This window comes from Equus przewalskii, chromosome 21, assembly GCF_037783145.1.
Source record: "Equus przewalskii isolate Varuska chromosome 21, EquPr2, whole genome shotgun sequence".
In the NCBI taxonomy this organism is placed as follows: domain Eukaryota; kingdom Metazoa; phylum Chordata; class Mammalia; order Perissodactyla; family Equidae; genus Equus; species Equus przewalskii.
This window is the reverse complement of record NC_091851.1, coordinates 8,170,847-8,198,609: the sequence shown is the minus strand read 5'-3', so window position 1 is coordinate 8,198,609 and position 27,763 is coordinate 8,170,847. Positions and strand designations below refer to the sequence as shown.

Below are 27,763 nucleotides of genomic sequence, written 5' to 3'. Positions count from 1 at the left end.
ATCCTGTTCATGAATCGTCAAAGCATCTCCACATTATGGGCCAGAGAGTCTTCCAGATGTCCCTCGTTAGGAAGCCAGCATGATTGGTTACTCCCTACTCACATGCCAAAATCAATCACAGGGTTGAATTTGAATCTTTTTAATTCAGAAACAGCAAAGTCTGGGTGGGAGCGAGGCTGAAGGTGATCATACTACTTGTGATTATAAACAAGTTTGGTGCACATATTTTATTAGAAGCAAGACCTAGTGTGCTAATACTAAAGAATTCTGTTTAAGCTCCTTAGATTTGTCAAACTGACTACGAAAATATTTCTACGTTGCTGGCGCCTCCATGTGAACCGCTCGAAGTGCGCAGGGTGGTGTTACCTTGTTGTTTGATGCACTTGAAAGGAAGAAAATAAATGTGCTAATTTCCTCTCACTCCTTTGAATTAGTTCAAATTAACGAAGCTTCAGCGTTGTCATCCTGACTGTCATCTGTCTTATCTTCACTCCAGAGAGGGATTCCACTGTTTGTTTGGACAAGACTTCCCAGCGCCTTTTCACCATCCCCTCATTTTATTCAAATCAAGCTGCCTTTGAGTCCGATTAGAAGTTTGTATTTCACATCCACACACCAAGGACTTCACTGGTCCAGCTGAAGCAATTAGTCCTCTGCTTGTTACCTAATCGTGGGCTAGGATGGAACCGAGAGAGCATCCTGTGCGACGGCTTCAGATGAGAGACTCAGGCTCAGAGAGGTGAAAGGACTCCCTCACGTTACAGCGGCGAGAGCCAGAGCCAGCGGGTGCTTGATCCACGCTCAACGCTGATTCCTTCAGATGGGGATCGGACACAAGCATCTTCTGAGTCCTGCACCTCTGACAAATACGTGCCCAATTATTCTCGCCAAGTTATTACTGCATCTGTGTGACTTCACTGAAACACTTGCCATGAGCCTAGCCTCCGACACGGGTCCAAAGGGCAGGAGACAGATTATCTGGTAAGTTGAAAACCATTTAGTTTACTCAGCAAATGAGGGACAATCTTCCTCGACTCCTTTGAAATGAAGGACCTCCGGTTAATTATTATCTCCTGCCTTTTATCCTTTAATCCCTGCTAGGAATTGCCCCTACATGTGTCTGCAGTCCTTACTGCAGACAAAAGCAAGTCTTTCGGTAGCAATTTTTAAAAGTCCTCATTTTTCTCATGCTGAACTGTGATATCTAATTAGTGCAAGCACAGTTTTTCCTCTTACTGGGACAACTGCATCTTTAAACTATTTTTCAGGTTGTACGGCTCTGTTGTGCAGGCATATTCTAGAAGCCTGAAGGCAAACATGTTTTGTTAGCCATTCACTTGTGACTTCAATCACTACTATGACTGTGTCTTCTGCAACACAAATGCTATATTATACATTGTGTATCTTTCCAAGCACATTAGATAAATTTTTAAACAGACCAGTAAGAATGAGCACGTTGAAAGCTTAAAATCAACTGAACTACAGAGTAGATTCCATAACTTCATTTAATACTGATAGCAGCTCAACTTAAATTTTGAAAAAGCAAATACCTTTAATAAATTTGGTGTGAATGATTATATATTTCGATACAACAATTGTACAGGACTGTGTACATGTATAAATCTATAGGTAGAATTATATACATTTCAATATATACCCCATATATATTTTTTCTACTCACATTTTTCTTTAGTGAAACAAAGCCATTTTACTGCACATAGATGTGCGGTGCTACATTAAGTCCTGAGTAATTTAAGGGATCATTAATAAACCACTGTAAGTTCTAGTGTTTCAGCTAAAGATTCAGTAGATTCTGTAACCAGAATGTGAACAAAATAATGTTTAAAAATATGCATTCAGCTATGCGCTCATTTTGTGCTTAGCAGGGAAAGCTGGAGAATGCACAGCAGCCATTTACATCTGGGGAAATTTTCTTGACTTTCAAGATTAAACAAGCATCTTATTTGTATCGATTTATAGAAGTTTTAAGTGATGTCACCTACATCCAATGTGTCAAGCATGGAAGACTCCAGTCACAATTGGACTGAAAATCCCTTTTGCAGAATACGAAATTCTGTGTAAACATCAGTATTTAGGTCTTATACAAAAGTTCTGACTCAAACAAGGGGGAAAAGAAAAAATCCAATGAAATAATTTAAAATGCTTTTCTTGGGATATAGCCAGCCACGTGGAAGGAATATAAAAAATAAGAGTATATTTTGGTGAAAGAGGAAACCAGATGAAAGTCACCGAACGGAGGTCTGCTAAGCCACCCACTTTGGGAAGTTCCAGGTTGACCTGGCTCGAGGAGCCCAAGATAGTCAAGCCACATCCACCTTTCCACAGAGGATGGACTCCACTGTGTAATGAGAAGGAAGCCCTGTGCGGAAAAGGCCACATTCAACCGCAACGGAACAGCAACAGCTGCCCGTGAGGGTCACTATCTGCAAGCAAAGCATCCCAGGCCCAAACCCAAGCACTAGGTATGAACTCGTGAGGGGGCTGGGCCAGCCACGGGCATCTGCCGGCACCACGTGGAGGCCGGCCCGGACCTCGTGTGGAGGCTCCCTGCACAGGGGGCCTGCTTCGACGATGAGAAGGCACTGCGTTGGTGGTTCCTCCGTCACTCCCAGTTCTACCCGGTCCCGTGGCTGCTGTAGTCAAAGACTCCTTTCTTGAAGAATGGCGAGAACTCACAAATGGTGTGTTTCGAAAGAGTCAGCCCCACTTTGCTGATGTGAAGGGGAGACGTGGCAGACTGGAGCATCACACTGAAAAAGTCCCTGAGGTATTTCTGGGGGAGAGACAAGAGTTAAAAACATGGTCAAGACACTACTGGGTGGAGTCAAGGAGAAGAGATGTCCAGAAACAACTTCCCGTCCCCCTGGAACTGCTGTGACTGTCATTAGAAACGGCACACGGGGAGTCTCCTCAACTCCTCCGCTATCACCAGACCAGCTTAGGACAGACAGCCACGATATCCATGACACACACAGGTGACATCTCTTTGGCTCAGAGCTCTGATTCATGGCAACACGGCCTCGGGCCTATGTGCAGACAACGTCCAGAGAAACGCCAATGCCGGGCACAGGGGGTCTGCTTTTCAGCATCAGTGTCACTAGTTAATATCCTATTTTTTTTAAGTTATTTTTCCTCTAACTTACTCAGTAAATAGAAAGATGATTAAAAGGGGGATATAAAGGCTAGCCACCTGTATAGTGCTGAACGTGCTGCGGACTGGCACAGTCACTATTTGCTTTGGATCCTTCTTATAAACTAAAGGAAAAGGAAGAGGCCAGACAAGAGCAGCAGTGCTGAGTACCAACATTTACAGATCATTTTGCAAATCCTATAATCATCAATGAAAAGAAATTCTTACTAAGAGCACTTGCTCAGGACCCCCTCTCCCCGCCGCCGCCGCCCAACGCCTCCCCCACCTCCCCCGCCTCAGCTGCACGTGTCTGTCACTGCATCCTTGGCCTTTTCCGGCACTCAACAAGCAAAGCATGTCTGGGACTAGGGTCAGAGATGCTGGAGATGAGATCAGACATGGCTGCTGGCAGGATGTATTAAGGGAAAAGAGGACACACAAGAATAGTTAATATATTTCAGGTCAGGCCAATCTCATCTATACCAGAAAATGGGGTGCATGGGGGCGGTTTTAAGCCTAACTCACTATTACCATTTCAGCTTGTTTAAAAAATATAAATGATCCTGTCACAAACTTAGAAATTAAATATAATAATTTTGGACCCCGAGTAACAAAAAAAATTGTCTAAGAAACATGGCCTAGGCCTAGAGCAGTGCCTCCTAACCAGGGGTGACTTGCCCCATAGAATATATTCAGAAATGTCTGGAGACATTTTTGATTGTCACTCTCTGGGGGAAGGTACATCTAGTGAGTGGAAGCCACAGATGTGGCTTACATCCTACAGTGCACAGGACAACCCCGATGACAAAGAATGATCTGGCTCCAGATGTCAACAGTGCGACAGAGGAGAAACCTCGGCCTAAAGGAAACAGACTTCACCTGCCTCTATGAATTGCCAACCTGAAATTTACCTCTGACAGAGGACACTCAGCTCAAGGAAAATTTGTCAGGTTTCTTAAAAATAGTAACAAGGATTATTAATAATTAACATTTGTACAGTAAGTTATAGTTTCTAAAAATCTAATTTTTTATGCTTTATGACAATACAACTGATGCCTAATAACTGCATATTCTTCAAATGTACAATCTTATGAGGCTTAACACATGGATACACCTGTGAAACCATCAGCAAAGCAAGATAACAAACATCTGCACTGCCCCCAAAAGTTTCCCAAGTCACCTGATTTTATGTTATCATCATACTCTGCATAGAATTACCTCTTTTTATTACTGTCATACCCATTTTCAGGTGAGGAAACTTGCAGGAAATGTGAGCAACACCAGTAATCAAGAGAGGAGACTTGAAAACAAGTGTTTTTAATTCAGACTCTGTTTTCCCTGTTCAGTATTCCTAACTTACTGGCCTCATGGCAATCTCTTATGAAAAGATCTTGAAACGGAAATCAGGTCGAAGTAAGAAGGCGCCAAAACCAACTGCTGAAAAACGAAGATCTTGGCCCAGGGCTTCCTTGCATCAGAGCGGCAAAGGGGAAGCTAACTGCCACTTTTCTGGGGGAAGGGAAGCTGAGTATCACCTTTAGAGGGACCTGCATTCCATCAGACATGGTTACTAGTCAATATTGTGGACCACACCTGACCAGCCACGGCTCCCAGTGAAACTCAGGCGCACAACTAATTGTTTTTGGAAGATCAAGTGTGAAACGATTTAGAGTGGGGAAGACAAGGAGCTCATCCACTTGGGCATGCAGCTGCCACCCTTCACAGCATAAAGCGTGGACAGAGCTGGGCCGGCTGCGCAGACGTCACCTCAGCAGCCTTGGCAGCTCCTGCTTCAGGTCTCCCACAGGCTGCATCAACCTGCAGACTAATGCTCACGACACACCTGCCTTCAAGATGGATTCTGACAGAAGAGAAGGTATTTAAATAGGAGGAACAGATGTTGTATCAGCATTTGTCATAATTAGTTCACAAAGCAGAAGCCCTTTAAAGGGCCAACAAAGCCTGAAGGGTATAATGAAGAGAGAAGTGAAAGTTAAAAATATAAATAAAAGAAAAAGAGAAAGTCTTTGAGACGTCTTCCCTGCCAGAGCACCACCATAAAAAGAGAACAGTATATTAGCTGCAGGTAATGCCTTTTTCTTTAAATGAACTCATTAGCATGTCTTGATGAAAACTCAAGATAGATCTGATTTGACTAATTATAAACATTACAGAAGAGTTTTTCTTTGCAAAACAAATCTCTGCTTAGCAGAATTGGGCAGCTTCAGCTTTCTTTACACAGACTGCTTCCTTGGTGCAAAGAAACGCTTTGAGGAGGAAGTGTTCTTCGCAGTGAACTCAAGTGCTCTACAGCATACGAGGGGAGGCACGAACACAGCGGCTGTGTCCAGAGCCACGGGCTGGAAGTGGGCTGGGCACATTCTTCCTCATGAATGACAAAACCAAAGGACTAGGGCTAGGGCTGGGGACAGAAGACAGAACTAAAATTCCAGAAAGTTCTTGAGGTCACAGACAGCATCTCACTCTTGGCACACTGCCAAGCTTGTGACAAAATGCTTAGATGAAACTGTGATGATTGATTTTGATGAGTTAATTTTTACAAAATTGAAGCATACACAGAGAAAACAGCACACATCATAAGTGTACAGCTTAATGAATTTTCAAAAAGTGAACATACGTGTGTGATCAGCATCTAGATAAAAATAACACAACGTCTCTAGCACCCAGGCAGCCTGCCTCACATTCCCTCACAACCTTCCCCTCAAGGGTAACCACTATCTTGACTTCTCCCACTAGGGATGAGTTGTGCCAGTTTTTGAACTTCATATTAATGGAATCACACAGGATATACTCTTTTGTATCTGGTATTCACTGTTTAACACAACACTTGGGAGATTCATGCACCCTGTTGGATCATGATCACTGCTGTATAGTATTCCATGTGTGAACATACCCGCTGACTGACTTGAGCGGAGCGGCGTGCAATGGCGATGGGTTTGGGTCTTTTGTCTGAGCTCTTCCTCAATAATGAAATCTGCTTCCACATGACGGTGTCTGGTGCATCAAGTTTACTATTACTATTCCTCCAATAAACAAGTTTCTCCTCAGGGTTTTAGGCTCAATCCAAGATCAGCTAATTACTTGAACTCTGCTATCATATATATTTAAGATACATTATAATTATATATAAAATACATACTTAAATGCACACATTTATGTTAGTAATTTTTGGCACCTGTGCTCACAATGTTTTCTACAGCATCTGTGGCTGAAGGGAGAAAATTAAAGTTCTTCCCGTCAAAGCTATCCCTTTACTGCTGAGCCAAAGACATCCTAGCCCTCCCTGGGATGTGAAAAATAAGTCCAGGAGCTGAGCTGCATCCCCAGGGCAGTATACTTTATAAAAGAGTATTACAAAAATGGAAGGACATTAGGAGTTTAAGTGGCTTATCAGGGTCAGAAGGGCAAAGGAGGAAAAGGATTTGTGAAATCCAATATCCAATTTCTGTTTCTTTCACGTGGCACTTTCTCCATTAAAAAAAGAAATAGAAGCAGACATATTTAAATCTCTGTAGCCATTAGAGACCAGAGAAGGCCTGAAACCCTTGTCCACCCAGGCGGGGGGTGTCACACCTGAGTCTTTGCTTTGTTAAACACCCTGGATTGGGGCTCCCAGGAACAGAAGCCGCACCCCTGGGGTTGTGCAATGTTTCAGCCCTGCCGTGGGTCCTGGGAAGATGAAAGTCAGATTAAACCAAATCCTCTTTCAATAAGACTGCAAACCGGGAAACGGAGAGGCAGAGTGAGAGGGGGTCTGGAAAAGGTCTGTCTCAGAGTGAGTGATGGAGGGGAGGGGAAGGGGCCGAGAGGAGAAGGGGGCCAGAGAGAGATGGAGGGGCTGGCTGGGGGAGGGCAGGAGAGGAAGGGCTGGGAGAGGGGGAGAAGAGAAGAGGCGGGGAGAGAAGGGAAACAGCACAACAACGTTGGAGATGAATGTCATTGTTTCCCAAGTTGGCAAAAAGATTTAAGAATAGGAAATATATTAGACGTTTATCTAGGTTTTCACTTTTTGCTACTTGGACCAACACTAAAGTATAAGGAGTTTTCCTATCACTACTTTCAGAAGGTCGAACTTAGATGGCTAACCTTTAAGGGTCTTTCGGTACTGACAGAGCCTTGACTTCACGAAGAGCCTTTCTTCTGCAGGTGGTGGGCGTGTTTTATTGTTTTTAAAGTCAGTCTATAGAGGCGCAGTGAGCAGGGTGTAGAAGTAACTGGGAGAGATGGGCCCCCAGGGGTCAGTTGCAAAAAAAGTGTTGAATTGGCACAAGCTTTTAAAATCCCCCCAAAACAAAGACAAAATCCGCAGAGGGCCTGAGAGCTTTTAAAGGGGAGGCCAAGAGACACCAAGGGAAGGTGTCAGAGACGCCCCACGCCAGGCTCCTGACCCCTTCTTTCCAAAGGGGTCCTTTTGTAACTCTACCCTGCCAAGACCCCTCCGAGAATTTCCTCAGGAGGAACGAGGGCACACACCAGGCTGAGCAGTTCCCATCGCATTACTTTATGGAGGGGCCATTGATGAAGGGCTTGCAATGTACTGGGCACAGTGAGAACTGTTAATGGTCTGTCTCATTTAATCACCACCACAACTTTATGAGGTAGGGACTATTATTATCTTCATTTTCTAGATGTAGAGATGGAGGTCCAGGAAGCTAATATAATGTCCCAAACATCACAGAGCACGGAAGTGGAAGAGCCAGGACTTGCATCCAGATCATCCCACTCCAGAGGCTGGGTCTCCCTCACCAGGCTGCCATCCACAGGGGCTGCCACGCCCTCTTCTCTGGGCACTGCTGTCTCTCACTGGGCAAGGCCATCTACACTGGGCATCTTTGCTGCTTGGGCCAGATAAGCTGCCTTGCCCAGGCCTGATGGTGCTCTCATAGAGACCAGTGGGCACTGCGTTCTCTAGAGCTAATGTTCCATACAAGCATGAGGAAAGACCTTTTTCCTGTAAGGCTTAGACTCTTCTACAGGAGTCCCATGCAGCTGTGCTCATGCTCCGATATTTCACTCACAGAGCCTTGATGGGCACTGGCCATTTTTTGACTGTCTTGACTCCATTTGCCTTCCCAAACAACACTCACACTCACTCTGAAAAAGCACCTTTCCCTTCTTTGGGGATTGGTTATCTGGCTGACGTAGGGCAGAGAGGCTGGTGAATTTTTCCTATTCACAGCACACCCTAGCGGAACATCCCCAGCCAAGCCTTTACCAGGAAGGCTCCTGCCCCAGACCCTGATATACACACAGGCCAATCTTTAAAATTCCAACACCATTTCGAAAGACAACAACTAAACATTTTAATCTTTTGAACCACAACACAGGGTAATGTTGGTCTATTGGCTGTGTTAATGAGTTCTGAGAGGAGAAACACACTCCCTACAGCAATACAGGGCAATTCAGCAAGAATTCAGTCAACTACTTTAGAGCTTTAGCCTGGTACCACAATCAATACACTGCATCACGGAAAAGAAGGAAAGCAGAACGTGCTGCTACATGCTATTTCACTGTAGACATTCCTGATGAAGATCATTATGTTAACACGATTCACTTGTGACCTACAATACAATTTCAGTCTGAAAGGAAAAGTACTGAAGTTACTGGAACAACTTGGGCATAAGCTGGTCTTTAGACAGCCTCTGCTGGTTTTTTCTTTTCAACTCTGGAGCTTCTGGATGAAATGCTAGTCTGGTCATAGGGACTGACCACGTGCTCTATGGTCCATCCAGGCAAAAACTAGTGACATCAGCAGGGTGTTAAATGGTGTGGCCCCTCTCATCTTGCAGCCATTCCCTTTCAGGTCTGGGATCTAGAAAGAAGGGAAGGTTTGAGACTAGGGAAAAGAGGGACGGTGGGAGGAGTGGTATCCAGGCTCAGCCAACAACGTGAACAAGGGAGCAAGACCAGCAGGTGTAGGGCTCTGTGTGGGAACAGCAGGACTTGAAGGAGAACACAGAGGCCCCGAATCTGGATTTGTGTCTGCAGGCACATTGTACAAAGCCATTCCCAGTTCATGAGCTCAGATGACCCCCAAGACACACCGAAGAGGAGGAGGACAGGTATACGTATCCTTTGTTTACAGATGAGGAGACTGAGATCCCAAGAGGCAGTGACTTAGCCAAGACCAACAGACTATAAGAAGCTGACAAAATGACTGGCTCTTCAAATTCAGGAGAAACAACGGCAAATATAATCCTTAAGGCGCACTCCTTCAAGGCTGAAATGTAATGTGTAAATGTAAATGTAAATGCAGCCCCTCTCTTTAGGGCTGTCCATACCATGTTCACGTAGGCTCTCAGAATTTACTTTGAATTTCACTCAACCACTCTGTGTAGGGGTGTATGTGTGTGTGCGTGTGTGTGTGTGTGTGTGTGTGTGTGTAGAAGATATAGGCATGAGGATGGGCCACAGAAGCTCTTGGAAGACCTTAACTTCTTATCTTTTGGCTCCTCCATTTTAATTAGCAGGGGGATAAAATCATGACCACTTTATGCAATTAAAAAGTGTCTTTTTTAATAGGGCTCATGACTGTAACCACAGCCTATTGCTTATTTCACGTGCAATATATCACCCCAGCTATGACACTGTTTTCTACCCATCTCACTGTTGTGGAGCCCTCTTCATTTTACAAAATTTTTACTTAAGTCCACATTTTAATTTCAAGTTATTGAAATTATTAAAATTGAAATGTTCTTTAAAATGTAACAGGGCCTTATCCACCTTTTCCATTGTGACATATTAACAGGGAAGATAGTTCAATGGCATCCCTCATTTCTAGAAGTCATCAGCCACGGTGGTTGCTTAAGGCAACATTATGAGTCTAATAAGACTTAGAGGTGTCATCTACCTTGCAGCACTTGGAAAATTCACCATCGACTGATGGGCTCTGAAGATAGAGTAAGCCCAGATGAACACATGCTGGGATGGTTCCAGACCGGAGAGAGATCTGATCACCATGGGCCATGTCATGAATCGATCCAGTGGGGTCAATATTATTCACTCAGTCAAGTCTTCCCAGTTCTAAACTCTCATAAATTCTAGTCTGCACATCTCTCTCTGGCTATTTAGGAATCCTAAAATTTGTCTCCATTGGATCAAATATGCTGGGTTCCTTTCCAGACATGCCCCAAATGTCCTCTATACTCTGATGAAATTAGGACAGTCTCATTCAAACAACTCATTCATTCACCACACAGTTACTGCACACCTGCTCTACACGAAGTGTGCCAGACACTGGGTGTCCCGTGTCGAATAAAACACAGTGCCTGGCCTCACAAGGTGCCTGGGCTGCCCTGCACCATCCCTTCAGTGTTCAGAATCGTTCTTACTGGTGCTCTGCTCCCATGATCTAAATTCTACTTATCTTTTAAGGACTGGATCAAGGTTTGTTCTTTGTTGACTCCCCTCTCTTCATGCTTCATTCACACACCCAACAAACATTTATTGAGAGCTTTCTACATGCCAGCGCTGCTGGGGGTTTAGCAGTGAATTAAACAAGACAGTTCCTGTCCTGAATAACTTGCAGGCCTCACAGGGACATGGATAGGTAAAGCAGTAATTAAAATATGGCTACAAGAAAACAGGGATGAGATGCTTTTGGAGCACCTAGAAACAGCACCCAGCCTAGTCCTGGGAATTGGAGACATTTATGCCAAGACCTGAGGGGTGAGAAAGAAGCAAGCAGATGAAGATATTGGGGGAAGATACTGGAGGAAGGCTGTTCCAGGCAGTGGGGAGAGCATGTACACTGTTTCACGGCAAGGAAGCAGAGCTAGGGGCACCACCGATGGTCCAGCAGGACTGGACTGTGCACCATGTGTGGCCCATTCAACCTGGGGGACACACTCCTGGAATGCACTGCTCACCGATCAGCTCTCTACCAGTTCTCACACTGGGGGTCCTGCACCGTGTGCTGGTGGTCGCTCTTCTCTCCGACCCACGGAGTCCCACCAGGCCTCCTAGGTGGAACCTGTTACTTGTTTTAACTGAAAGAATGCACCAGAGGTAATGCTGTGAATGAAGAGGCCACCTTGCAGGTTCTGGTGCCCCAGCTGAGCCCAGTCCTTAGCAGAGCCATGATCAGAATGTAGCCATACAAGTGGCCTGACCTGACACCTGACACTTGGAAAAGATGAACCACTTGGCTGAGCCCTGCCCAAATTCCAGAACCACACACCAAAAGCAATACAAAGGTGGCTGCTTTAAGGCACTAACTTTCGGGGTAGTTTATTACACAGTGACAGATAACCAAAGTACATGTGTTTGGGAATAAGGTAAGAGATGAAGGAATAAATGAAATTAAGTCAAAGCAGGATAAAAAAAAGTTACTTTGCTTTCTATCTATAATTTATGACCAAGCATAAATTACAGTTCTATTCTACTGAATGCCAACCTCTTCCAACCTTTTTAGTATTTCTAATGAATAATTCTGTCTTAGCAGGTACTTCTTTTCTATCTATCTTAGGCTTTAAAGTAAATACTTGAAATAAGTAGTTATCATTTGAAATATGGCATTTATTTCTTGATGTTATAGAGAATTCTGAGAGCTCCTGGTTAAAATTCATCAGGGTGAAAATGTTAGTCTGTGATTACAGAATCAGAACTATTCATTACAGCTATTCAGAGAATCTTTTTTATGAGTTTAATGACATAAGCATATTGTATTGAATTATTATGGTGCTGCATCAATTGGGCTCATAAATTTAATATACTCAGTCTGGTTCACATATTCTAATAAAATCCAGCAAGCTTTAAAAATTTTATAAGCAATGTGCATTTAAAGTCCATGTGATATTCAATTTTTACAGGTTGACGTGCTTGCTCTGGGTATTAGGGAGCTTTAACGGCCATGATGACCTGGCCGACCAGCAAGCTTAGGGTGACACTCCACGAACAAGCCACCTTAGAAAGCCCAGAATCTGCTTGGACCATGAAGCTGATTGATTTTTTTCTCTAGAGCACAAGTCAATACCAGTCCCATCTTTTTGGATCCTGGAGGGGAAGAGAGGAATTGAGTTTGTCCGGCACCTGTGAGCCAGAAGCACAACATGTGTCAGCTCTAACAAAGGAGGCAAATAGCTTCCAAACAGTCTGGTAGGCCCTACTCTCAGCTTCATTTGGTTGAAGCAAAAAATGGGAGGATGCTGTGGGGGTAGGCCAGTTTCTAGTGCTCACCCGGGGTCTTTGACTTTTGTTTATTGGTATTTTGGATCTAGGTAGGAGATTGCTAACAGGCTAAACATTGATGCATAGCAACCCAACTTCCTCAGCACGGAGTTGGTGGCGAGGCCAGAAGAGAGCCCTGGAGGCATCCATCGGCCTGTTTAGACTGTACAGCTGCTGGAGTCTAACTTCGCACTGCGAGCCGGCTCCTCGGCACTCAGCCACCATGCAGCCACCGTGCTGGGCATGGGCGACATTACAGCACAGGGGTTTGGAGAAGTCCCTGAACACCTCTGCACCTCAGCTTCCTCATTTGATTATATTATCTTCTTTTTAAGATTAGAAGATTAAATGAGCTACTGTCTGTAAAGTGGGCAGGGCCCAATTCACCTTATTATCTACATAGCTTTGTCCTCAGGGAGTTAATAGGCAAGTATGTTAATTTTCTCCTCTTTTAGATATCTAGAAACACATGGGCTTAAAAGGTGGAAGTATTTAACTTTAATGTTTTCCCCGTCAAAGGAAAGTGGAAGACAGCAAGTATATGGAATGGTTTTTTTCTAAAGTCACCTTATATCAGATATTGGCAGACCCTTTATTTGAAGAATTGCTTTAAAGTAAGGAAGAACTAACATTTTTTCAAAATTGGGAACCATATTAAAAATAATAAAAAAATCTAACCTATACCAGGTAAATTAACGATCCCCCAAAAGCTCATTTTAAGATACATTTTGGATACTGAGATTCCGAAAAGTGCCATCTGGGGGAAAAAAACACAACTATTCTTTTCTTTGTTTCTAAGCTCACGATTCCTTCCTGCATGAAGGAAACCTTCAAAGAGGTTCCTGGCATTCTGAGAGAGAATGAGTGTTCCAAATGACCGATTTGACTGGCAGACTTTCAAATGAGAATCTTGCTGTGTGGTACCTCTCGGCTATAATGTACTTAAATTCAAAGACCCAGGTCCTAAAAACCTCAAGAATCAAGAAGTCGTTGCACATTAATCAGTGGCATCCCCAATTCTCCCTTTTAGTAGAAGCCGAGACCTGGATGCAGAGAGAGGCTTCGGAAACGCTGAACGACCTTCTCGTCCTTTCTGCCAGCTGTGGCTGCAGTTGAGCAGAACCATCCGTGCCTCTAAGGTCTGACCTAAGGTCGTTTGTGTATCCATGGCAAGTTTTCTTTGGCTGGCCTTGGATGGGGCCACCACTGAATAAGACTAAGTCTCTGAATACCAGGAAAAGAGTACGCTTTTCAGACTCAGGGAGGCAAGACCCATTGCCCCTTTTTTATTCTCTGGACCAGGGGCTCCTGATGATCCCTGTGGGACTATTTGCCCTGCAGATTATCCTGCCTGGGGAATTATTCCTCAGTGTCCACACACTGCCCTACGTCCTGGGGGAGCCATGGTCATACCCCAGGTGTGATGAGGACTGTGGCCCCGAGCGGTGGGCCTGTGACCCCATCCCACAGAGAGGATTAGCTGGGGATTTGGATTATCTGCACCAATGATCCCCTTCACTGCGACAATGACCGAGGCTTTATGTCAGGGAAGGTGAAGGCAGGGAGAACAGCCAGATTGAAACTTCTCTAACAGAACATTTCTCATTCTAAAACAGGATGGAATAGGTATATATTTGATACATGGAAATGAAAATAAATTCCTTTACCAAATAGATATTATCTACAGAATTTAGCATCTAAGTTAAAATAGATATACACTGAATACATGTACTTCCTGCACAGGACTTTGCTCATAAAAGACAGTGTCCATTAGATGACCAATGGGTTAATGGCTCTTAGGGAATGCTAATAAATCTTGATAAATAATGCGAAGTTCACTTCCTTAGGAGCTTACCTTGCAGCAAAACTTCATAGAACGCAAAACTTTGTCTTGATCAAAGGTTATTTACTAAATTACTATAGAGAAGGAAGCCTATCAAAGACTTTATGCTTCAAAGCCAAACTTTAGAAACTTAAAACTATCCTGGACATCTGTCAAAGTCTAAGAAGCTGCTGCGGAAGAGAAGTGAAGAACGCTGCCGGCTGGGCAGGTGACTAAACATGAGCTTCCTCGGACCCTCGCGTCTGCTGCGCTCAGCACCCAAGAAGCCTGAAAACCGTGCAAGCAGCAGGCCTTCAGGTGACAAAACTTCCAGCATCTGTGACTGTTCTCAACTGAAAGGCTGTGCAAGTAGTGCAGTGAAAGGCAAAAAGAAGTACTGGCAAATGTGGATGGAAAGAAAGTCTTACAGATCACAAGGAAATCTCACTAGCTAGGGGATCTTGCAGAAAACTATGGGGCCATTTAATCTAAAAAATAATGGGCTAATTTTAGCTAATTTGACATCCACAGATTCTGCCACAAGGAAACTGCTGTTCAAAGTAAGAACTGACAGTTTATACTGACTGACCTATTACTTGAACTTGCCCAGATTCTTTCAAATAAGAAACTGCAAATCAATGCAGTTTTGTGAACTGGAAGACAAGCACTATAAACAGAAAAGGAAAGATGAATTGGCAACAACATGTACCAAGAAGCGCAAATAGCCCAGACCATGGAGATAGTAAGAGCAGACCAGGTCCTCGGCGGCTCAGGGCACTCAGCTAAAGCCCTGCGATCCCCTGGGGATCTGATCCCAGCCGGCTACAGAAACCCATGGAGCAAAAGGCGACGCCTTCATTTACTATCATTTGTAACTTTGATTAGCAAAAGCTTTCTTAATTTCAATACCAGTTTCTTAATATTACTTATAAATAATATGAAACAGGTGATTGCAATTAGAAAACAGATTAGAGAAACAATTTTTTTTTTGGTTGACTGGAATGAATACTCTATATGTAAATGTAAATGCATTGCAGTGAATTGCTGGGAATAGAAATAAGTCTTTCTAAAACTGGAGGGGAGCTTAACATGGGCAAACAATGAAGATAAAAAGTTACAAGGAATTGGAACAAACTGATGTTCTATCCACTTGTTTCCCCCAAATATTGTCCCAAAGGACTGCAACATATGCTGTGATTCATTAACACACGTATCGAAGAAAAAAAGATTGCCAAGGGAAAAAACCAACTAGCTGAATTCTAAAATAAAGATGCACTTTACAAAGGTAACAAAAAACAGGCTGTAGGTTCACTGGCACAGGCCATGGTGAGCACCTTTCATCTGAGAAAAGCACAATTTATTTGGGAAACAAATTTGAATAAATGGAGTTAAGGCGAACTAAGCATCTTCAAGAAAGCCAAATGCAAATGGGGCAAGGCTTTATAAAAGAGAAAAGGTGATTTCCGAATGTATATATAAACAGTGAGTAGAGAACTTAGTGGAGACAGGACCGAGACAGCGGTTCTTAAAATAAATGAATGTGCAGGAAGAATTTTGAGCACGTCTTTTGGCCAGATGCAACAAAGGAAATGTATAAAGAGGAACTGTGCAGACATCAGTGGAAATAAACAAAATTGACTATTTCAGGGAGCAAGAAGCTTGGCCTTCAGGTTTATAACAACACTAGAAGATACAACAGAAAGTGGAATGTTACAACAAGCGAAGAAGGAGTGGGGTGGACCACAAAGCACCGGGCTTCTCAAATAATCTGTGGAGATGGACCAACAGAAACAGAAATGGCAAATAGAGGAGAGAGGAAAATGAGAGGAGGACCAGGCCAGCAGGTTCAACACAAACAAACGGGATTTCAGAAAGAAACAAAAGAAAAAACTTTAAGAGAGGAAGTCATCACAAAAACCTCCCAGAGATGAAGGACGTGAGAGAGATGAGGGCCACGCAGGTAAGCACAGCAGAAGTGATGGAGTGCTTACCAAAGCACAACTGTGAAAGCTCAGAACACGGGAGATGGAGGAAAGACCCTACAAGCTTCTGGTAGGGGAGGGAGAAGGATCATATCACAAACAAAGGATCAAGAATTAAAATGGCTTTAACTGCTAAACAGCAGAGAGAAGATAATGAAGCAAGCCCTTTGAAATTCTCAAAGAAAATGGTTTCCAGCTAATATATCTAACTAGTGTGTTGGTGAGGAAAGATACTTTCAGACATCTCTCTAGAAATTTACTTCTTCTACATCCTTTCTCAGGAAGCTACTAGAGATGTGCTCCAACAGAATGAAGGAGCAAATCAAGAAAGGGGGAAAAACCCAGGGCACAGAAAGCAGGGGAAACAATTCAAGAGAGAGCAAAGGATGATGGAGAAGGGAGATCAGAGCAGATGTGACTCCGTTTGACTCCAACAGGCATGAAGTTTCCAGGACAGACTTCTTCAAGGAGGCTGTATTCATGAAATACCTGATGGTCAATGTCTTCAGAAGAGATTCGTACAACTGACCAGGCATTTGAAGTTGAATTAGTGGTCAGGACACAATAAACGAAGCAAGCAAATAAGCTGCTCACGTGTACTCCTGACACACTGTGTGGAAAGGCTGAGCAGGGAATGGCAAGTGCTCTGCCTGTTTAAGGACATCGGGGTTTGGGGTGCATGTTAGGGAACCACCGTCCACAGTGGGACGTCAATAGATAAGACCTCAGATTAAAACAAAAATCAAGAAGCAACAGAAATGCGATTTTAGTTTGGAGGAAAATACCAAAAAGTATTGAAAGGTTGCTGCTGGGGAGAGAGAAGGGGGCGTCAAACAGAGGGCAGGGAGTGCTCTTCAGAGAAGCCCAGAGAACGATTTCAGCAGATCCACAATGACAGTGACTTAAAAAACGTTTTGAAAACTACATATGTACACAACACAGCAATAGGTTCTCTGTCCGTCTCTCTCTCACACTCACACACACATACACACACTCATGGAAAAATGGTCAGATGGATATAGGCCCAACCCACAAGAGCAGCTCCCTGTGGGCAAGTGACTCAGTGTGAGATCCTCTGAAAGCAGACCTGAGGTCCTTTACTTAGGGGTGATCCTGGCCGTAGAGCAAAGGGGAGGGAAGGTGAGAGAGGGAAAAGGAGAAAAACCAACACAGGGGGTGTTGTCAGTGGGTTCCTGCTGCAGGTGCCTAGACTCAGGCCTGCTGGGGACGCTGTGAGAAGCATGCGGCATGTGCCTCCGAATGGACCCTGTGAAGGACGGGAGGCAGGCACACCTGTCCAGAGACTTTCAACTCTCACTGCTGGAGAGTCACCTCCAGGGCCTTACCTCCCTCCAACCATGGACTGGCCTGGTCATGGCTTGAGGGAGCTGCCTCAGCTTCGGAGAAGGCTCAGAGCCCCAGTGGGATGCTGCCAGCACACAGTGGAACTGTCTGCCATGGTCACAGCCAATACCACGGTATGTGAAGGGGACATGGGGCACACGACATGTGTCAGCTATGAGATGGGAGCGGGGTGGTGGTGATTAACGGGGATCCTGGCTTTAGCTGCTAAGAGGGAGCTCTTCATTTAGTGGAGCCTGCTATCCACCTGGGGGGCCAGGCTGTTGGGGTAGTCGGTCTTTGCTCCTGGCTCCAGCTGCTTTGTTTCCTCCCCAGTGTTCTTACTGAGTCTTTAGCATCTCCTTTTCTGATGAGGACTTTCTGATTTACAGCAAGCTTACTCATTATTTGCCTAAGGGGAAACAAGCAGTTTTAAAGAATTTAAAATGCAAGTTTTATTGCAACATTAGGTGATAAGAACTCAGGAGAACGTGGCTCATGCACTGGGCCTACCTGTATCTGTCATCAAAATGATTCTAGAGCATTCAGAAGATGAAGAGCCGCCCATAAGTTCCCAACTTGCCCACTGTCTTAGCTAATATCCACTTGGCCGGACTGTGGCGTCTCCACGGGACCAAGTCAGAAGAGCTGCCAGTGCCAAGGTCTCCGGGGGCTGGGCTACACTGCAATCATTTCCACAAACTCCTGTGTTTTATGTTTTTATGACAAAAGTGGATTCTTATTTTATTCTACTATATAACTCTATTTATCTATATACAATATTGAATTATATCTGTCATTGGCGTCTCTATCACATCTAGAACCTATACAGCTATAATCTACATCTATATTATACATCTATAACTATATTTATAAATTAGATCTCTATCTATAGACAATCAAATCCATATAATTATATCTTATTATATCATGCTTTATTATTCTAAATTAATAATATGTCATTGTATGTCCCCTCCTCCAATGAGTATTAACAAGATTGTGACTGCATTTAAAACAACACAATCAGGGGTCTCTAAATGACAATCGGACGCATGATGGTGCCAGGAAGGGACTAAGAACCTTACTGATGGGCCATCCCTTCATCCTCACCCAGGATGACGTGTGCACTGGGGGGAAAGAAAAAAAAAGCTCTGGCAGAAATAAGCAACTCTAACTGAATAAACAGGAATACTACTAGAATCAAAATGGTCACTAATTCCAAAACAATAATTCAGTCATAATCAGAAGGTGGTCACTGTTTTTTCTACCATCAATCATCGTATCTCCTGCTATTCTCTTCCCCTACTCTTAGCTCTGTTTCCATCTGACACTTCCCCTGGGGCCTGGGAGCTAATTAAGTGCTTCAGTTTTAAAAACCTTCCCTTCTTGCTCCTGTTGTACAGCAGCATGAATGTAAGATGTAAGGGGAGGCAGAATGAGAAAATATTAAAATAGTATGTAATTAAGCAGAGTAAACAGTAAGGTCAATAGTAACTTGGAGCTAACATCTGCCTCTGAACAAGGCAGGCAAGCTACCTCCAGGTACGGGCGACAGAGGAGTGAGCTGTGCTGCATGCTCCTTCGTCTGCGCCACTTGCGACAGCTACTTCTGCTTCAGAGGCAATGAGACATTTAATAAAAGAAAACAAACAGTGATGCCTCGCTGGATCTAGGAGCAGGGCAGAACAACCCTCCAGCTGTTTAACACTGCAATGTTCAGGCCTCATTTCTTTTTGCTTTTAAAAGTAACCAGGGAAATAAAAAATGTTCTACACCGAACAGAGCGCAGAGCTCTGAAGCCTGCCGTCTTGAGCTGTGCTGCAGTGCTCTCACCTGATGCTATTTCCATAAATAGGAAGGAGCTGGAGAATCTCTGCTATAGATTTGTTGAGCCCCAAAGACCTTGTAAACGAGCACGGGAGCTGGGGAGATGACAGATGTTGCTGAGTCAATGCTAGGACTGTGCATGAGGTGGGACTGTAATTGGGATTGATATTAGAATCTCCAAAGCTCAACAAACAGGAAAAGTGCCACTCTGGCTGTATCTGGGGGGAACAGAAATGACTTCTGTCGTGGTTAATTTTGTGCCAACTTGACTGGGCTACATGTGCCCAGATATTTGGTGAAACATTATCCTAGTGTGTCTGTGAGGGCCTTACTGGATGAGATTAACATTTGAGTCAACAGACTGAGTAAAGCAGATTGCTCTCCCTAATGTGGGTGAGCATCACCAAATCAGTTGAAGGCCTGAAGAGAACAAAAAGGCTGACCCTCCCATGAGTAAAAGGGAACTCCTCCTGCCTGACTGCATTGAACTGGGACATTGGTCTTTTCCTGACATTGGACTTGAATAGAAACATCAGCTCTTCTTGGGTCTCAACACCGCTGGCTTTTGGAATGGAACTTACACCATCAGCTCCCCTGGTTCTCAGGCCTCTGGACTCTGACTGGAAGGACACCATTTGTTCTCCTTGATCTCCAGCTTGTGGAGAGCAGATCTTGGGACTTCTCACTCTCCATAAACGCGTGAGCCAATTCCTTATAATAAATGACTTTACACACACATATATGTACATTCTATTGATTCTGTTTCTCTGAAGAATACTGACTAATGCAGTTTCCAAACACTAAATTAGTGGAGTGGCAAAAAGGCACTATTTCAACACCATGGGTTGTGTGTAGAAACGTAAAATTCACAAATATATTTAATACTGGATTTCACTGTCTTGTTAAGATTAACGTCCAGGGTCTTCAGCATTCATACTAATTTCATCATCACCTCCCAGCTCTCATTCAGTTGAATAACAAGCCATGCTAATCGTACCTCCTGTGTATCTCTCTAACATCCCCACTTTTCTTCATCCCAACTGCCATCACATCCTCCTTCAGGCCACAGTCATATCTTACCTGACAAGAGCAACAGCCTGGTCATTGTCCTTCCTGCCTCCCATCTCCCCTGCTCCCACACATTCTCTCCACAGTAATAAAATCTCATCCTTCCACGTGTCTGCTTAAAACATTCCATTGGCTCCTCACTTTCCTCTGGATCAGGTCCAAAGTCACGGAGATGGCTTTAGGATCTTACTTTTACTTCCCTGTCTACCCCTGTACCAGTCTCATCTTTCCACAACAGGTTCGGATTCCTGGGTCCCACCCTAGTCCTGCTGTATCAGAATATACTGGAACAAAGTCTGAGAACCTGCATCTTTCAAAAAGCTGCTGGAGATAATCTGAAAGATCAGCTTGACAGGTCTGAGAACCACTGCTTTGGGAAGCACATCCTCTCCAAACCACAAAGGCATTCATCCCCATAGTTACGACAGCGGCCTGTAATTACTTGTTGAGTTGTCTCTGCTCTGACAGGACCGTGAGCTCTTTCAAGACAAGAACCATAGATGACACAAGCAGGGCAGGCTCAATCTGGGCATGTGAAGTAGCCCTGAGCATGGACAATGACTGCCATTGTCACAGAACTGTTTTAATGAAGGCAGCAAATGCTACAAGAGACAGACCACCAGACATCACACGCTTCCTCTGAGATGCAATGGGAACAACATTACCACCTATATAGTGTTCTTGCCAAAAAAAAAAAATCAAACCTGAACTTGATCAAGCCTCTCAATCTAACTACTGGTTTTCAGAAAACGCAGGACTAGAGGAGCGTGGTCAATGACACCATGGGGAGGCAGTTAGCAAAGTATGAAATATGAGAATTCAATGGATAAATGACATGGTTTCTCCAACAACAGATGGTGAAGAAAAAAGAGGGAGGGGAAACCTACAGATTATCAGACACTTTAGAGATGGATCAACCAATACTACATGTGGATATAATCTGAGTCTTGATTTATCCATTGGAAAATAAAGAGAGAAAATTGATGTGGCATGAACATTGACTGGATATTTGTTTATGCTGAGAGATTGGTTAATTCCTAGGATGTGTGTGTGTGTAATGATAACGACATTGTGGTTATGTTTAAAAAAATAAAGTTTTGCTTTTTAAGAGATAGATCCTAAAATTCTTACAGATAAAATAATATGATGTCTGATATTTGCTCTAAAATAATTGTGTGAGTGTGTGTAGTGGCTAGGGGTATAAATAAAACAAGATTGGTCACATGGTGATTAAATATTGAAGCTGGGTGATATGGGAGGGTACACTCGGGTTCATTACATTATTCTTTCTGGTTTGGATATATTGTCATAAGAAATAAAGTGAAAAAAGAAACTACAGGTTATTGATTTCTATGTCATGATATCTCAAAGTTCCTTTAATGCACTAAAGTTTAGAAAGAGATGGTTGTATAACCCTTACATAGAGAGATTTGCTAATATGATAGGATTGCATTCTTTGATTATAGGAATTCTTTTAATATCTAATATTAACAAATCTAACACTCCCAGGTAGAGGCAATTTCTCTTTTGAGTCTGAAGCAGCTGCAAAGGATTGTCAAAGAAGGTCACTCTACACCAAGGAGAACCGGGGCCATGTCCTTAAATGAAGATGTGCTTCTCTTTCCCATGGGAAATTCTAACCACACTTGGATGCTAAAATTAATGCGCTCCAGTCCTTTTGGCTCTTCACATTAGCTTGACAGATTGTTTCAACTTTTTTGTCTGAAAGAACTAAGGGGAATTTAGTTTCAGTACAGTAGAAAGTTAAGAGGCAGAGGAAGGGGCAACCTGTATTGAGATTTCTTAAGTGACTCGAATAAAAAATCTTTACAAATTATACTGACATTGTAGTTAAATGTAATAATAGGTCACTTAGGATATCTAAAGTAGTACTACAAGATAGAAGAAAACAAAGGTCATCTGAACCAAAAATCAGCGTGCAAAAGTCTTTGTAGTAATATATGAAGATTACAGGGAAAAAGGATCTTTACAACTGTTTGTCATTTACACTGGTATTCCACCTGATCTCTAACCTACTTGATGGCTACATGTGATTACAAGAGATTTCCTTCCTGGTTTCTGTGTTCAAATGTTTTAATTTGCAAAGGTGGTCTGCTGAGTGGGCACCTCATTCAATTTGCAGACTCTGAAAAGTATTGATTCATATAGACAGATATCTACTTTGCATTTGGAAAGAACAAGTGAATAAAAATGGTGCTTGGTAAACACAGATGAAATAGTGACTTTCAAATTTCAGAGTAATAAGAGAGCCACTCTTAATGAAATGTAAATTACCATATGCCAAGCAGTGGAGAAAATAAGTAAGAAAAACACAATCTCTTTAGAGGAGGATTACCTGCCTTTTAACTAAACTTCAACTTTAGACTCTTAAGAAAAATGTGTAAAAGTGTCAAATCCACTCACCTACTCATTCATCCATCCATTCTTCTTCCTTCCTTTTGTTTAACAAAGCAATAAAAGGACAATGGAAAAACAAGAGGATAGAAGGAAGATAGAAATGAAAGAGGAATGAAAAGAGAAAATGAGGAAAGGAAGGCGGTTATAAATGCATGATTGCACAATTATTTATTTTTAAATGTTTTCTCATAGGCTATTTTTAAAAGCAGTTATAGCTTGACAGAAAATTGAGAGCAAGGTACAGAGATTTCCCATATACACCCCTTCTCCCACATCAGAGGATTATATTTGTTACAACTGATGAACCTACATTGACACATCATATCACCCAAAGTCCATAGTTTACAATAGGGTTCACTCTCGGGGTTGCACCTTCTATGGGCTTTGACAAATGTATATGTTGGGGGAGGTCATCTAAAGGATGTGACTGTTAGTTGACCCCTGAGCTGGACCTGGGCAATCAGAGGCTCCTCACCCCCTTCTCTGTGCCTGGAATGTCTATTCTGCCCACCGTTTCCAGCCATGGAAGCCATTTTCAAGGATGCAGCCTTGACAGAGCAATGTGTTGCTGAGACCATCTGGACAGAATACGTGACTGAACCCTATTAAGTCCTCTATATAAACTTTTTAAGATTCTGGCAGGCGGGTGCAGAGATCTTTAGTCTTGCAGCTGCCCAAGACAAGTCTTGTATGTAAGTTCCCTTGCTTATTAAAACTGCCACCTACCAATCTGGGGTGGTCTGCCTCTTTCTTCAGTCTCTCCTTGCCCTCCGTGTATGGAAGCCAGCTTCAGATTTCACCAGAAAGCTCCTGAGGTTTCAAACCAACAGGATAATAGCATGTATCCACCATGATAGGATCATACAGAGTAGTTTCACTGCCCTAAAAACTCCTGGAAACAACTGATCCTTTTATTATCTCCATAGTTTTGCCTTTTCCAGAATGTCATATAGTTGGCATCATGAGTATACAGTCTTTTCAGATTGCTCATTTCACTTAGTAATATGCAGTACTTTTCATGGCTTGATCACTTGGTTTTTCTAAGTGCTGAATAATACTTCACTGTCTGGATGCACCACAGTTTATTTTTCCATTCACCTACCGAAGGACATCTTGGTTGCTTCCAAGTTTCGGCAATTATGACTAAAGCTGTTATAAACATTCATGTATAGGTTTTTATGTGAACATATGTTTTCAACTCATTTGAGTAAATACCAAGGAGTGCAACTGCTGAATCATGTGGTAAGAGTGTTTAGTTTTGTAAGAAACTTCCAAACTATCTTCCAAACTGGCTGTATCATTTTGCATTCCTACCAGCAATGAATGAGAGTTCCTGATGCTTGACATCCTCACCAGCATTTGATGTCCTTAGTGTTTTGGATTTGGGCCATTCTAATAGGTGTACAAAGGTATCTCATTGTTATTTCAATTTGCAGTTCCCTAAAGACACACGATGTTGATGAGCATCATTTTATGCCTATTTGCCTCCTGTGTATCTTCTTTGGTGAGGTGTCTGTTAGATCTTTTGCCCATTTTTTAATTGGCTTTTCAATTTTCTTATTGTTGAGTTTTAAAAGTTCACTGTATATTTTGGATAAGAGTCTTTGTTCAGATGTGTCTTTTGCAAATATTTTTTTCCCAGTCTGTATCTGGTCTTCTCATTCTCTTGGCATTGTCTTTTGTAGAGCAGAAGTTTTCAATTTTAACAAAATCCACCTTATCAATGACTTCTTTCATGGATCATGCCTTTGATATTGTATCTAAAACATCATCAACCTATCCACAGTCATCTACGTTTTCTCCTATGTTATCTACTAGGAGTTTTATAGTTTCACGTTTTACATTTAGGTCCATGATCCAGATTGAGTTACTTTTTGTGAAGAGTCTAAGGTCTGTTTCTATATTAATTTTTTTTTTCTGTATGTGGATGTCCAGTTGTTCCAGTACCATTTGTTGAAAAGACTATTTCTGCTCCATTGTATTGCCTTTGCTCCTCTGTTAAAGATCAATTGACTATATTTACTTGGGTCTATTTCTGAATTGCCTAATCTGTTCCATTGATTTATTTGTCTATTCTTTCACCAATAACACACTCTCTTCATTACTGTAGCTTTAAAATAAGTCTTGAAGTTGGGTAGTGTATATCCTCCAATTTTGTTCTTCTCCTTCAATATTGTATTGGCTATTCTTGGTCTTTTGCCTTTCCATATTAATTTTAGAATCAGTTTGTCCATATTCACAAAATGACTTGCTGGGATTTTGATTGGAATTGCACTGAATCTATAGATCAAGTTGAGAAAAACTGATGTCTTGACAATATTGAGTCTTCCTATCCATGAACATGGAATATCTCTTCATTTGTTTACTTCTTTGATTTCTTTTCTTAGAGCTTTATAGTTTTCCTCATATAGATCTTATTACATATTTTGTTAGATTTTTACCTACTTACTTAATTTTTGGGAGTGCTAATATAAATGGTATTATGTTTTTAATTTCAAATTCCATTTGTTTATTGCTGTTATATAGGAATGTGATTGACTATTGTATATTAACCTTATATCCTACAATCTTGCCATAATTGCTTATCAATTGCAGAAGAATTTTTTTTGTTAATTATTTTGGATTTTCTACATAGACAATATGTCACCTGCAAAAAAAGACAGTTTTATGTCTTCTTTCTGAATCAGTACACCTTTTATTTCCTTTTCTTGTCTTACTGCATTAATTAGGACTTTAAATGTTTAATTTTAAAAGTATACTGTAAGTCACTGTATGGCAACTGCAGTGTAGCAATATTTTTAAAAATGATTATCATTGCTAGTGTTTGCTGTGTGCTTGGCACTTGTCTAAGTATTTTACATGAATCATCTCATTTAACCCTCACAACAACTCTATGAGGTGGGTATCACTATCCCACATTTATAAACCCCTTTATCCCCATTTTATAGATGAGGAAACTGATTCACAGAGAGGTTAAGTAACTTGTCCAAGGTCACTGAGTCAGAACAGATTCACAACCACGTCTGCTGGACTCTATAGTGTATGCTTTTAATGATTATCCTTTATCAATTTCTTCTATTAGGTGATTTTTACATATCATTCTCATTTGATCCCTCAACAACTCTGAAAGTTAGCTCTTCTTATTTATCCCTGTTTCACATTGAGATTAATGGAGCTCACAGTGGGTAAGAAACTTACCCAGTGGCATATACAAAGTGGCAGAGCTAGGATTTAAACCCACGTTTAAGCACATGCTCTCATTTTAAAATGGTCAGGGGCTGGCCCCATGGCCGAGTGGTTAAGTCCTCACACTCTGCTTCGGGAGCCCAGGGTTCGGATTCTGGGCACGGACATGGCACTGCTGGTTAGGCCATGTTGAGGCGGCATCCCACATGCCACAACTAGAAGGACCCACAAGTAAAATATACAACTACATACTGGGGGGATTTGAGGAGGAAAAAGTAGGAAAAAAAAAAAAAAAAGAAGAAGATTGGCAACAGTTGTTAGCTCAGGTGCCAATCTTCAGGAAAAAAAATAAATAAAATGGTTTTTCGTCAGAATAAACATGTGCTATTTGCTGTTCAATACAGCTTTAACTGCGCATTCGGCAAACATTCACTGAGGGCCTATTAAGGGCCAGATGCTGTTGTAGGCACTGAGGACAAGGCAGTTGGAATCCCCGTCCTCAGAGGACTTAGCTTTTAGTAAAACATGAATCACTTAAAAATCAACCAACAAACAAACCCCTCCAACCACTGCTAAGTGCTGTGCCCAAGAAACAAGAGGGGTGCCTGGTGGGGAGGGCAGGGGAGGGTTGCGTCCACTTGAGGGCAGGCCTCTGAGAAGACTGAGGGAGCTGCTCCAAGCTCGGAGATGCTTCGGCTGACTTAAATTACAACCAATAAGGAAATAAAGGTCGTGATCGCCAGCCTAGAGTTTTAGATTGGGAGCACAATGGTGGAGAACAATTTCTCCACTGTTTGTGTGTTTTCAGTCCCAGAATTGTTAGCTATCATCCCATACAGGATGCCATTTGGGGAAGGAGAAGGAGAAGGAGAAAACGGCAGAGAGTAAAACTGTTTGATGACAGTATGACGCGTACAGCCCTTCCCCCTCCAAGCCTCCATCTGAGTTTGGAGGTTGTTGCCTTCCTTCAAAACATTTGTTTTGATTTTGGTTTCCTCTTAAACCAAGGACTGTTCACGGAAACCAAAGTGAGATTTTTCCCTTTGGTTGGGATACACACTCTTTGATGTGACCATAAAGCACCAACTTATATTGATACTGTAAGGCCTTTTATTGTATAAAATGATTTCTTGACAGGCAGTCTGCCTCTAGAGTTTGCTGTTTCTTATGCTTCCTTCTCTCCCTCTGTGGCACTGCTTACTTCTGCAATATATGCTTTCTCATGTAATTCCAATGATTCTATGGAGTAGATATGATTTCTGCCATTTAATAAGTAAGGAAGCGAAGTTTAGGGAGGAAACTAACTTAGTGAAGTTAGGGAGGGTCACAGATACTAGTGTACCATATCAAAGGGTTTCAAACCCAGGTCTAACTCTAGAACTTTCCACAGTTTTCCAATACCACACTGAGTTTCCCATCCCCTTCCCAAATCTTAACCCCAGGATTACACCATTTTCAGCTTCTCCGACTCCACGAAGCACCAAAATGGACCAGCTGCCACAGTCCAGCTCAATCTCCTCTAAGCATCAACAGCCACTTAACCTCCTTCAAAAAAGCTTTGCTGCTGACAATGGTGATAATAGACTAATAACAGAAAACATCCCCTGCTAACGTGAATAACCAGATAACCGGAAGAAAAAATAAAAACATAAATGAGAAAGAAAATGGTTCTTTCTGTGAGGTGTTTCCTAAATCTCTGCCTATGTTTGATAATGGTTCTATCATTACCAATTTTGTAAGATCAGCAGAGAGAAGATGGGAAGAATGTTAAATTAAGCA

At 42.5% G+C, this 27,763-nt stretch overlaps 1 protein-coding gene across 22 annotated transcripts in view; it reads right to left on the bottom strand.

Moving 5' to 3' along the window:
• Positions 1-1,487: 1,487 nt before the first annotated feature.
• KIF16B (kinesin family member 16B) overlaps positions 1,488-27,763 on the bottom strand; it is a 276,843-nt gene continuing 250,567 nt past the window's right edge. For 21 of the 22 annotated variants that reach the window (XR_011531203.1, XR_011531200.1, XR_011531198.1 and 18 more), the window contains one exon: positions 1,488-2,794. Coding sequence is in view for 16 of the 22 variants with exons in the window: in XM_070589557.1 (XP_070445658.1) it covers positions 2,636-2,794 (159 nt within the window). In the remaining 6 variants the exon portion in view is untranslated. Of the gene's footprint in view, positions 2,795-22,804; positions 22,837-27,763 lie in introns of those variants that run through there. The other variant, XM_070589567.1, reaches the window with a different exon arrangement.